Consider the following 12,011-nt stretch of genomic DNA (forward strand, 5'->3'; position numbering starts at 1 on the left):
TTTGGATCACACCGTTCTATTTCCCTCTTTACCTTACAGCATTGTGTTTCAGTTATAGAAAAGGGAAAAACTAATTTAAAATTATAGTAAAGGAAATCATTACAGATGACAATGTTTTATGTAAATAACTTCCAAAAATTTTTCAGTAGAATAATGCTTATTGTCTTTAACAAAGCTAAAGGTTATAATTTCTTAAAATTTAAAAGTATATTAAATAATCATTAAGAATCATATTTATATTATGATTATACATACAAAATTCAGATGCTAATAATATTTTATAAACATATTTAATTTTGTAAAATGACAAGAAAAACCTTCAAGATACATTAGGAGAATGGGCAATCAGAAAATGGCCTACCAAGATGCATGCTTAGCCTAGCAGTTAAGATGCCCACATCTCATATGGGGTACCCAGGTTTAAAATTCAGATCCAGCTCTTACTTCCTGCTAATGCAGATGATGGTGCAAGTGATTGACTGGGTTCTTCCCACCCACATGAGAGACATGGATTGAGTTTCCAGCTCCCAACTTTGACCTGGCCCAGGACCAGCTACTGTGGACATCGGAAAGCAAATCAGTGGAAGATTTCTCTTGGTCTACTCGCTCATTCATTCATTCATTCATCCTCTCTCTCTCTTTTCCCTCCTCCCCCCCTCTCTCCCCATCTTTCCCTTCTTCCCTCCTTCCCTGTCTCTCCCCCTTCTTCCCCCTGTCCCTCCCTCCCTCTCAATCTTTTAAAGATGACACACCATCAAAAGCAAATGTAGTTCTGGGGAACGTGCAGGTATATGTGAAGCAGTCGTACGGGATGTCAGTGTGTGTACATGTACAGTGTAAGGGGTAGGAGTTGGGAAAAGGATAGCTGCTCACCATCTACGATGACTGGAACACACAGCTTGTGAAACAGACCTTTCACCAGCATGCTTACTAAAGCAAAGTTTGAAGGTTCGTGGTAGTGCAGGTGGGACACAAGGCCAGCATATCCAACGGGAACACATTCTTGATTCAGGTATCCCTGTGAATCAATTTAACAATTTAGCCTCAGTCCCTAGATCTCAGAAATACCCAACAGGTAAGTCATCAAGTAAGGAGATTTCAGTAGTAAAGTTAAATACATGTACGAACACTTTAGTGAAAACAGGTTTAAATCTTACCTCTCTGATCAAGAATTGCAAAGAATATATGAAGTAAAATTTTAACATGCACTTGACCTTTGGTCGCTTGAAGGACATCAAGGAATACTGGAGCAGCGACAATGCCTATGCACACATGTCAAAACACCAAAGTTAGACAGGCTAGCTATAAAGTTTGAGATATCACTAATGACTTTGTTATATTATATACTCTAAATAATTATTACAGATATGCCATAAGTTTTACATTCTCTATGTATGAATAAAACATAATAGGATGAAAAATTTACTGGGAGAGATGAACAATGACAACTTCACTCATAACCACTGAGAAATAAATGTAAACTTATGAATATATAAAAGTAAGAGTTAGGAACATTCCAGTATTTAGTACATTTTCAACCATTAATTCTTTGAAAATTTACTTTTAAATGTTCTAGGCTAGATATATTTATTGAAAAAAATTTCTCATATATGCAGAGTGTATTTATAATCATGGACTTAATTTGTCACGTGTACAGAAGTTACCACCATGTTCTTGTGTGAAGGAAAGGCACTAAGACAAGAATCAAATGTTGCTAAGAGTTTGCGAACTGCACATTGTGATTTTATTCCCTCCAAGATACCTAACAGGCGAGGCTTACTTTAGACTTGAGCTAAGATGATTATGTCTGTTAGAGAGGGTAGAGACTGTACCTTTGCTTTGGCATCCTCTTTGTCATCTGCTTTGGCAACCAACAGCATGAGTCTGAGAACCAAGGTGATGTTTAGGGGAAACTGACCCTTCAGCTTGGGCACATCAGACTTCAAGAGCCGGTCTATCTTGGGTAATGGAATATCATAGAAGATCACACTTCCTATAAGATCTTCTCCACGCCTTCCTGCACGCCCAGACATCTAAAGAGATGACCACAAAACTTATGCAAGTTCAAATCCTGGCACTGTAAATAATGTCTCACTTACCTATACCATGTGGAACATTAAACATTTGAAAATAAATCTTCAATGAGTTTTTTGTTTCTTGGTATATTGATGTTGTCAAATCTTGCAGAATTATTTTATTTTATAGATATATTTTTATAGATACATTTTAAAGTCCAGTGTTAAGACAGTATTGCCTCTTTTTTAAAAAAATAAATGGAGTACCAGCTCCTGTGTTTAGAGATCATGATCTGGGGTCGGTGCTGTGGTTTAACTAGGTTGGGCCACCTGCAGTGCCAGCATCCCATATGGGCACCACTTGGAGTCCCGGCTGCTTCCCTTCAGATCCAGCTCTCTGCTCATGGCCTGAGAAGGCACTGGAAGATGGCTCAAGTGCTGGGGTCCCTGCACCCATGTTGGAAATGTGGAAGAAGCTCCTAGCGCCTGGCTTCAGATTGGCCTAGCTCCAGCCTTTGGGTCCATTTGGGGAGTGAACCAAACGATGAAAGACCCCCCCCCCCACCTCTCTCTGTCTATAACTCTGTCTTTCAAATAAGTAAATAAATCTTTAAATAAACAAATAAAGATCATGACCTTAGGGAAGGCATTTGGTGTAGGATGCTTGGGATGCCTGACACCTAGATTGGAACGCCTGGGTTCAAACACCAGCTCTGGTCCCCTTCCCAGCTTCCTGGAAGGCAGCAGGTGGCAGCTCAAGTAGTCAGGTTCCTATCACTCACACTGGAAATCCGGACTGAGTTACTGACTCCTGACTTCAGCCTGGCCTAACCCTAGCCACCGTAGGTGTCTGAGGAATGAACCAGTGGGTAGGAAACCTCTTTGTCTCTTTTTTCCTTCCTCTCTCGTTTCTCTCTCTCTGCCTATAAAATTAAATTAAAATCATGGCCTTTAAAGCAGGCACAATTTCTGATTTACCAACGTAGTTCCAGAAACGAGCCTAAAATCAAAACCTTATAGACACTTAACATATAATTATTGGTGGTTGGCATGAATTGGGTGCTCAAAGATGTAGTTACTTCCCTCCAATATTATTTTTGTTTATGTTCAAGAATATTTATCAAATTGAGAATATCTTCAGGAAAACTAAGCTACTGACAATATATTTTACAAGTTTTTTAAGTGTAATCATATTCATTAATATACATATATAAAAACTCAGTTTCAAATATTTTTATGGCCACCAAATATTTCAGAACAAATGGCTTTTCCTGGCCTACTGAATGAGCATTTCAGATACCTGTATATAGAACCGTAACAGAAGTCATGTATTATAAATACCTGTCAAAAGTTCAGAGCATCCAAATAAACAGAGTCTTCTGTAAAAACAACGGTTTTACAGGGCATATTAATTCCCAAAGCAAGGGATGATGTAGCTGTCACTACCTATGATGGAAAGCAAAAAAATAAAAAATTGGGAAAACATATTTAATGTAGCATACACAGATGCATACGTAGTATTGACCAAATTAAATCCCCTTACATTATTTTTCTTGAGTAAAAGTGCAGTGTTAAGACAGTATTGCAAAACATCAAACTCTATGCTTGCTTTTGGAATAGACAGCTCTACATCCCACTTGGATGTTCATTCATTCTCATATTCTTGCTGAACATTACAATTATACAGCATTTTCCAGGTAACAAAATGATACAAAATCAAAGCCATTCAGTAAGCCTTCAGTGTTACTGTCTGTGTGTGTTTGGCATGAATAAGAGCAATATGTTATACAAGGAGTTTATTTTCACGTTAAAAGATTTCCAAGAACAGAAAATAGTAAATGATACAAAGTCAGACTAAGCAGGAAGCAAGTCATAATAAGCATGACAAAACCATTCTAAGACGTAGATTGTAAAAAGAAAGAAAGGTAATATGATATAATTAATATTTACAAGATCGATTTGGCAGCTCTGGGAGGAAATAATTGTAGGAGGTGATTACCAAAAGTAGAAGTCTGACAGAATGCTTTTAGATTATTCTAGACAACATATTATGACATAATTGAACAGGAAATATTCCTAGTGGAGAGATGTGGGCTGTACATGCATGTGTGTGCACGTGTGTGTGTGCGTGCATGTGTGTGTGTGAGAGAGAGAGAGAGAGTTGATAAGCACTTGCTGACGTATTCTGGCTGTTTTAATGTGGAAGGAAAAAGCACTGGGTTCCATGTCCCTGAGTTCTGTATCTGTGAATTCAACCAACCAAAGACTGGAAATATTTGGACAAAAAAGTGTACTGAACACTTACAGTCTTTTTTTTTTCCTGTCATTATTTTCTAAATAATATACTGTAGCAACTACTTACATACAATACACTGCACTAAGTAATGTAAGTAACCTAGAGACACAGAGGATATGCATTGGTTCTATGCCAAAGCTATGCTGTCTTATATAAAAGACTAGAGCACTGATGGATTTTGGTATCTGTGCAAGTCCTAGAATCAGTCCCCTGCAGATACCGAGGGGTTCACATTTCTTAGAGAAAGGTCAATCTACTGCTGGAAACTGTCTTATCTCAAACCTACCTAAGGTTGCTCAGATACATTTTTGTTTCTCATGTAGCCTTTTCTTCTCTTGAAAATAAACATAGTTAGGTTATACATTTTCCTCCAACTACTAGCTTAGCTGCATCACAGAAGTTTGTCTATACAGCATTTTATTTACCTAGCAAATAAATAAATTTTCTGGGGCTGGCGCTGTGGCATAGCGGATAAAGCTGCCGCCTGCAGTGCTGGCACCCCATATGGGCGCCGGTTCGAGTCCCGGCTGCTCCTCTTCCAATCCAGCTCTCTGCTATGGCCTGGGAAAGCAGTACAAGATGGCCCAAGCACTTGGGCCCCTGCACCCACGTGAGAGACCAGGAAGAAGCTCCTGGCTCCTGGCTTCAATAAGCGAAGCTCCAGCCAGTGCGGCCAACTGGGGAGTGAACCAGCAGATGGAAGACCTCTCTCTCTCTGCCTCTCCTTCTCTCTCTGTGTAACCCCGACTTTCAAATGAATAAATAATTCTTTAAAAATAAATAAATAAATAAACTTTCTTATTTCCATTATTAGTTCTCCTTTACCCCGTTAATTTACTCTTAATTTTCACACTGCAGTTTATACAGTTATCTTTCTGGATCACTGGGGAATGATTGGGCTATCTGAACAAAGAATGGACTTTCGGGGCTGGGACTGTAGCTCAGCAGGTTAAGCTGCCACCTGAGGTGCCTGCATCCCATAGGAGAGCAAGTTTGAGCTCTGGCTGTTTCATTGCCTACCCAGCCCCCTGCTAAAGTGCCTGGGAAAACAGTGGAAAATGGCCAAGTACTTGGGCCCTTGACACCCATGTGGGAGACCAGATGGAGTTCCTGGTTCCGGGCTTCATTCTGGCCCACTGTGGCCATTGTGGTCATTTGGGGAGCGAATCAATAGAGGGAAGATTCCACCCCCCCTGTGTGTGTGTGTGTGTGTGTGTGTGTGTGTGTAACTGTCTTTAAAATAAGTAAATACATCTTCAAAAAAAGAATGGATTTTATTTAATAAAAATGTAACAATATGGATTCATCTGTGGCAATAATATGTTGTAATAGTGTAAGATGTTAATAAAAGGAGAAATTGGGTGGCATGAGATATTCTCTGTACCATCATAACAACTTCAGTTTTTAACCCTAATACTCAAAATCTAAATGAAGTTAAAAAGAGTCATCCTGGAAAGAAATTTGGCTATGTATTTCCAGAGCCTGCTACCTTTTCCTTCTGAGACATTTCTTTCACTTAGCAGAATCAATCAATTCTAAATAAATAATTAAAATGATGATTGATGGGGCCAATACTGTGGTGCAGTGGGTAAAGCCACTGCCTGCAGTGCTAGCATCCCATATGGGCGCCAGTTCAAGTCCTGGCTGCTCCACTTCCAATCCAACTCTGCTATGGCCTCGGAAAGCAGCAGAAAATGGCCCAAGCACTTGGGCTCCTGCACCCACCACAGTGGGAGACCTGGAAGAAGCTCCGGGCTCCTGGCTTCAGATCGTCCCAACTCCAGCCATTACAGCCACTTGGGGAGTGAACCAGCAGATGGAAGATCTCTCTCTCTCTCTCTCTGTAACTCTTTCAAATACATAAATAAATCTTTTAAAAAATGATTGTCTATGTTGAAAGAAAATTAACAGTATAATGCTTAAGTAAATTAAATATGTGTATTTTCTGTTGCACACATGTTTATTACCTCATGCTAATTATTAAAATAATATTAGGCAAGGCAGACAAGATCCCAAATTGGGTACACATTATCATATTAACTATGTAAAAATGTATGGAAGGAAATATGATAAATGTAGGTGGCGCATCTCCCCAGGTGCAGGGATTGAGAGAGAGAGCTAGATAGAGCATCTTCCGTCCCATAGCCACTGCAGCTACCCAATTAAAGTGAAAGCTGTGCTTTGTAGTGAGTTCATCTACCTTGACGTGCTTCAGTCTGAAAAGGGTCTCAACAACTTGTCTCTGTTTGTACTCCATTAAACCATGATGGTAGCCAATGCCCCGCTGTAACAGCCTGATCAGACCAGAGCCTCCTCTTGTCCATCTCAGCCTGGATACAATCTTCCTGAAAGTCTGAAACACACACACAGTTTGCAAAATCAAATGAAGGCATATGTCCTTTGACTGAAGCCTGATTTTATGTGTTAGAAGGCTTTAGCAGGCAGAGTTAGATGCATTTCTGGGAAGAGCAGTTGTGTTTTAGGCTAGAACCTCAAGTTCATAAACAGAGCAGTTCTGTCCTAAGTGGCATTCATGCATAAGACCTGAGAAAGTAGAATGCAGCCCAACCTCAAATGCACTGATCCTTTCTTCACATGCCTTCCTCACAGCAGCCATGTGCCCAATTTTCCCTCATACACCTGCTGACATCATTCCCACAATGCTGGAGGCAGCTCCAGCTCATCCTGGGGTAATGAGGAAACACTGAAGCAACACAGTAAGAATTCCAAGAGGAAGATGCTCCATGCAGGCCCAGCGTCCCTCCAGGCAAGTAGCAAAATCCATCCCTGGCCCCGACACAGCTCTCAGCGGAGTCTGATGATCAACTGCCTTGTGCTCTATTTTTGCTGCTGACTTGAAACTAACTAACCGCTGTTCACTCCAATCACATCTGACCACTGTCTGCCCGTGTCTGTCTGTGTCTCCCTGTGCTTCCAGGCTGGCACCTTTGTGTTTCTCACTTCCTGTCTCTCTCTCCACACTCTCTCCCCATCTCTGTCCTGCAGCCCCTTCTCTGAAACTCCCTGTCTGCTCCTGAACAGTTTCTACCTCTGTCAGTCACTATTGCTCTTTTTCTTTCTTTCTTCTCTTTCCCACCCTCTTTTTTACTTTTATTCTGCTTCCCTCCCCCTTTCCAACCTGCACCATCACTAAAAGAAAAAAGCAAACATACACAAGTAATAACCATTGATCTGACTACATGGTCTAGTAGGTCAACCAACCAACAGATGCACACCCGTTATCTGGCGTATCTCTCAGTGTTCTGGGCTTAGTTTCTGAGTGAGACACACAGCAGTGGAAGAGAAGGCAACCGTTTCTAGTTTGTAAAACTGGGCATGTGGTGGATGATTTGGTGACATGAAGCACAGAAAACGGGAGAAGTTTTCAAATGAAAGACAAATCTGATTTTGATTTCTTGGTAGCAAGTCACTGCATTAGCTCAGAAAAGAGATTTAACATTTACCTTTTCTTTTTCTTAAATTTTTTATTTGCTATAAGGAGAACAAATCTCATGTATTTTATATATACAGTTTTAAGAACATAATTATGGGGCCGCCACTGTGGTACAGCGGGTAAAGCTACTGCCTGTAGTGCCAGCATCCTATATGGACACCAGTTCGAGTCCCAGCTGCTCCACTTTCTATCCAGTCCTCTACTAATGTGCCTGGGAAAGCAGTGGAGGATGGCCAAAGTGCTTGGATCTCTGCAACCATGTGGGAAACCTAGGAGAAGCTCCTGGCTCCTGGCTCCTGGCTTCAGCCTGGCCCAGTCTTGGCCAGTGTGGCAACTTGGGGAGTGAACCAGCAGATGGAAGATTTGTGTGTGTGTGTGTGTGTATATCCGTGTAATTCTGCCTTTCAAAATAATAAATATTTTTTAAAAATATCATGATGATACTTCCCACCCTCCTTTGTTCCCTCCCTTGCTCCCATCTACTTCCTCCTTCCTTTCTTATTTTCTTTTAATTTCTACAATGATATACTTTGAATTCACTTTATAGTCACAAGATTCGATTATTGCTCATGGCCCTTGTCTATACTCTTCAGGAACAGTGGGGTTTTTTGCTGACTGCTTGTTGAATTCTTTACTTACTGGAGGGTGACTCTTGGTGATTACTTTTACCTTTTCTATTTCTATTTCTATTACATAAAAGATTATCATTAACTTTAACAGATGCAGTCGACTGCACAAAGAAAAAGCCTGCACTTGCTATACCTCGTCATGAATCTTTGAACCACTTTTAATAGCTGTGTAAGCTTACATATATAATCTTAACTTCTTCAGCCTCCAACTCCAGTTTCCCATACATTAAGATCAATTTAGATGAAATAGGTTGTGTTTTATAAACTGCATAGTACAGTATAGACACACACACACACATATAAGGTTATGCGCCAGATTGTGCACCACCAAAACTGAACTTTGAAGTACTTGATACAATTAAGTTAAAAGTAAAATCATTACAGTGAGCTGCAATCCAATATGACTACTACCTTTGTAAGAGGAATTTCGGACAGACACATACAGAGGAAACACGATGTAGTGGTAACAGACAGCAGGGAGAAGGTACCCAATTATACAAGAGGACTGCAACAAGTTCATGGAAAAATCAAATCGAAAAACTAAGTTTATTCTAGTGCAAAAAACTTTAGAAATTCACGCAGAGCTTTCTCATAACATGTATTCTCCATGGCCTCTGGGAAGATGCCTCGTGTGGGCAGATTTCAAAATTCTTTTGCATAAAATAAACTTATTTTTTAATTCTGTTTTTCATGAGCCCTCTAAAGTAATGCATGTAAGCCCTGGAGAGAGACCTGGAGCAGACCCTGCCCTCTGAAGCCTCAGTAGGAAGTAATCCTACTGGGTGCCAGACTTCCAGCAGGCATAACTGTTAAGAAATAAATTCCTAACAAGTGGTACCCTGGTGCAGAAGCCTTAGCAAATGAATCCATCCACCTAGGCATGCCCCCTGTTCTCGTCTCTTAACCTTGCTATCCACACCTGCTCGATCAACATAAGTACAGTCCGGAGGAACTTCTTTACTCTTTTTAAGACTCTTCTTTATTTCCTTTATTTCAGCGTCCCATAAAATCAATCTCTGAATTCGAGCAGTTGAATTTGAATGTAAATAACTGAATATAAAAAATCAGGAACGTCGTGAATATTGATTATAACATGCCCTCTTCTTTTCAACATTTGAAATTGTGTCTGTAAGTGCCAGCATAAAAGAATGCCTGGTAATTTGAACCCAAAATATGATTGCCCTTATTAAAGGATATTCACCAGGCCTTAATTACTTCAATTCTCATTGCTTACCATCTGTTATTTTTAACATATGCATTGACACCTACTTAACAGAAAACAGAAAAACCATTCTTGGTCCTGCTTGACTACAGATTCTGGTATGAGGCCTGCTCACCTGTGGATTCCAGCAACAGGTCTGTCGCCAGACTTGGCAAGCCAGTAAGCCCATAAACTCCACTAACTGGCCCATCTAAAACCTCCATTCAAGCCAACTGGTAAAACTGCCAAAGCCAGTTTATAAAGATTGGAAGAAATGATTGCTTCTTCAAATGCACAGAGAGCAACATGCAGGTACCAGAATCAAAGAATCAGGGAAACATGACATCACCAAAGGAATAAAATAAGATTCCAATAACGAAGCTTAAAGAAATGGAGATCTAGGGGCTGGCACTGTGGCTCAGCGGGTTAACGCCCTGGCCTAAAGTGCCGGCATCCCATGTGGGAGCCGGTTCGAGGCCCGGCTGCTCTATTTCCAATCCTGCTATGCCTGAGAAAGCAGTGGAGGATGGCACAAGGCCTTGGGCCCCTACATGTGTGTGGGAGACCCTGAGGGGGCTCCTGGCTCTGGATCAGTGCAGCTCTGGCCATTGTGGCCGATTGAGGAGTGAACATCGGATGGAGGGCCCCTCTCCCTCTCTCTCTCTCTCTGCCTCTCTTCTGTGTAACTCTGACTTTCAAATAAATAAATAAATCTTTTAAAAAAAGAAAGAAATGGAGATCTAGGGCTGGCACTATGGCACAGGGGGTAAAGCCACTGCCTGTAGTACCAGCATCCCATATGGACACCGGTTTAAGTCCCAGCTGCTCCACTTCCACTCCAGCTCCCTAACACACCTGGGAAAGCAGTGGAAGATGGCCCAAGTTCTTGAGCCCCTGCACACCCATGGGAGACCCCGAAGAATCTTCCGGCTCCTGATTTCAGACTGGCCCAGCTACAACTGTTGCAGCTCTTTGTGGAATAAACCAGCAGATGAAAGATTCTCTCCCCCCCCCCCAATTTTGTCTTTCAAATAAATAAATAGATCTTTTTAAAACAGAAGAAATGGAGATCTATGAACTGCCTAACAAAGAATTCAAGATAATCATCCTAAAGAAGTTTAGTGAGCAATATATAAGAGAACATAGAAAGAAAATATTTTAAAAATCAGCAAAATAATACATGAACAAAATGAGGGTTCAACAAAGATAGATAAACAAGAATTCTGAAGCTGAAGAACAAAATCATCGAAACAAAAAATTCAAGAGTTTCCATAGCAAACTTAATCCAGTGAAAGAAAGAATCAACTAATTCAAAGACAGACCATTTCAATTATCTAGTTAAAGAAACACCAACAAAAAGAATGAAATAATAAGTGAGTAGGAAGCTTTTGGATCTGCTATCATTTGAATATATTTTGTCCCAGAACTCATAATGAAGCTTGATCCCTATAATGGTACTGAGTGTTGTGGGACTTTAAATATATGATTAGGTTGTTAATCACAAACTTAAACTTTGTGGACCTAAGAAAATGTTAGAAATCAGCTAATCAACTGAAGAAAGTTACTGTAAAACATTGTACAATTACTGAAATACTCAATAATCTTCTCCCACATAAGTCCCCCAAAATGATGTTCTAATTAAATTAAGTTGGTGTATCATAAAAACATAAAGCAGTGAAATATGATTTTAATTATATAAATAATTGCACACTTAAAGGTTTCAGTTCACAATGAATTCCACAATTCCAGTAGAAATACTCACGCAGCGTACATTCTCCTTTGAGACTTAATTGCTTTCTCCAGTTTCCTGTTTAAATTCTTCTCTCCTTCAGAGTTGTGACTATGAGTATATTGTCTCATCAACATATTAGTAAGAAGGCGTGAAGCTGACCTTTCCACTGAGTGAATGTTGAATCTAAAGTAAAGTATGTGAGAACACTGGATAACTGCATGCTCATTCCAGTCCAGCCCTGCATTCATTAATAAAGACAATTTTTGGATGTAGGAACCTTTGTTTGGGTAACATCAATCTCTGTCATTCATTCATTTTTGCCCATTTAACTCCTAAATCAGAGTTCATGTGAATGGAAGGGAAGATCAGAGTTAGTTACAAAGGTGAATTTTGATACTATGGTAAGAGTAGTTAGGTAAAGGCTCTTTACTAGGGAAAAAAAAAAAAAAAACTGCTCTTTTCTCATTTGACACAGTTCCCATATTAAGACTGCTGAATCTTTGTAAAGAACAGACCAGCACCTACTTGTCATTGTTACTAGTTAGTTCCTTTTCACCTGTGACATGAAGTTTGAGTTAGGAATTGGATTTCTAGGAGTACTTTTGTACTTCCTCATATTTGGCTTAACCTTTTTCTCTTCACTTTTCTCAAAAATTTTCAGACTTATTACAAGATCAATGCACA

At 40.0% G+C, this 12,011-nt stretch overlaps 1 protein-coding gene across 1 annotated transcript in view; it reads right to left on the reverse strand.

Annotated features, from left to right (window-relative positions):
• LOC103346374 (putative ATP-dependent RNA helicase DDX60) overlaps positions 1 to 12,011 on the reverse strand; it is an 84,806-nt gene that overhangs the window by 16,698 nt on the left and 56,097 nt on the right. Inside the window, 7 exon segments of the mRNA XM_089301763.1 lie at positions 874 to 1,018; positions 1,158 to 1,262; positions 1,833 to 2,033; positions 3,357 to 3,461; positions 6,512 to 6,664; positions 9,300 to 9,444; positions 11,358 to 11,510. Of these exon segments, the coding sequence (XP_089157889.1) occupies positions 874 to 1,018; positions 1,158 to 1,262; positions 1,833 to 2,033; positions 3,357 to 3,461; positions 6,512 to 6,664; positions 9,300 to 9,444; positions 11,358 to 11,510 (1,007 nt within the window).

The sequence above is a fragment of the Oryctolagus cuniculus genome, chromosome 8, assembly GCF_051225735.1.
Source record: "Oryctolagus cuniculus isolate XC-2025 breed Fujian yellow rabbit chromosome 8, ASM5122573v1, whole genome shotgun sequence".
Taxonomy (NCBI): Eukaryota; Metazoa; Chordata; class Mammalia; order Lagomorpha; family Leporidae; genus Oryctolagus; species Oryctolagus cuniculus.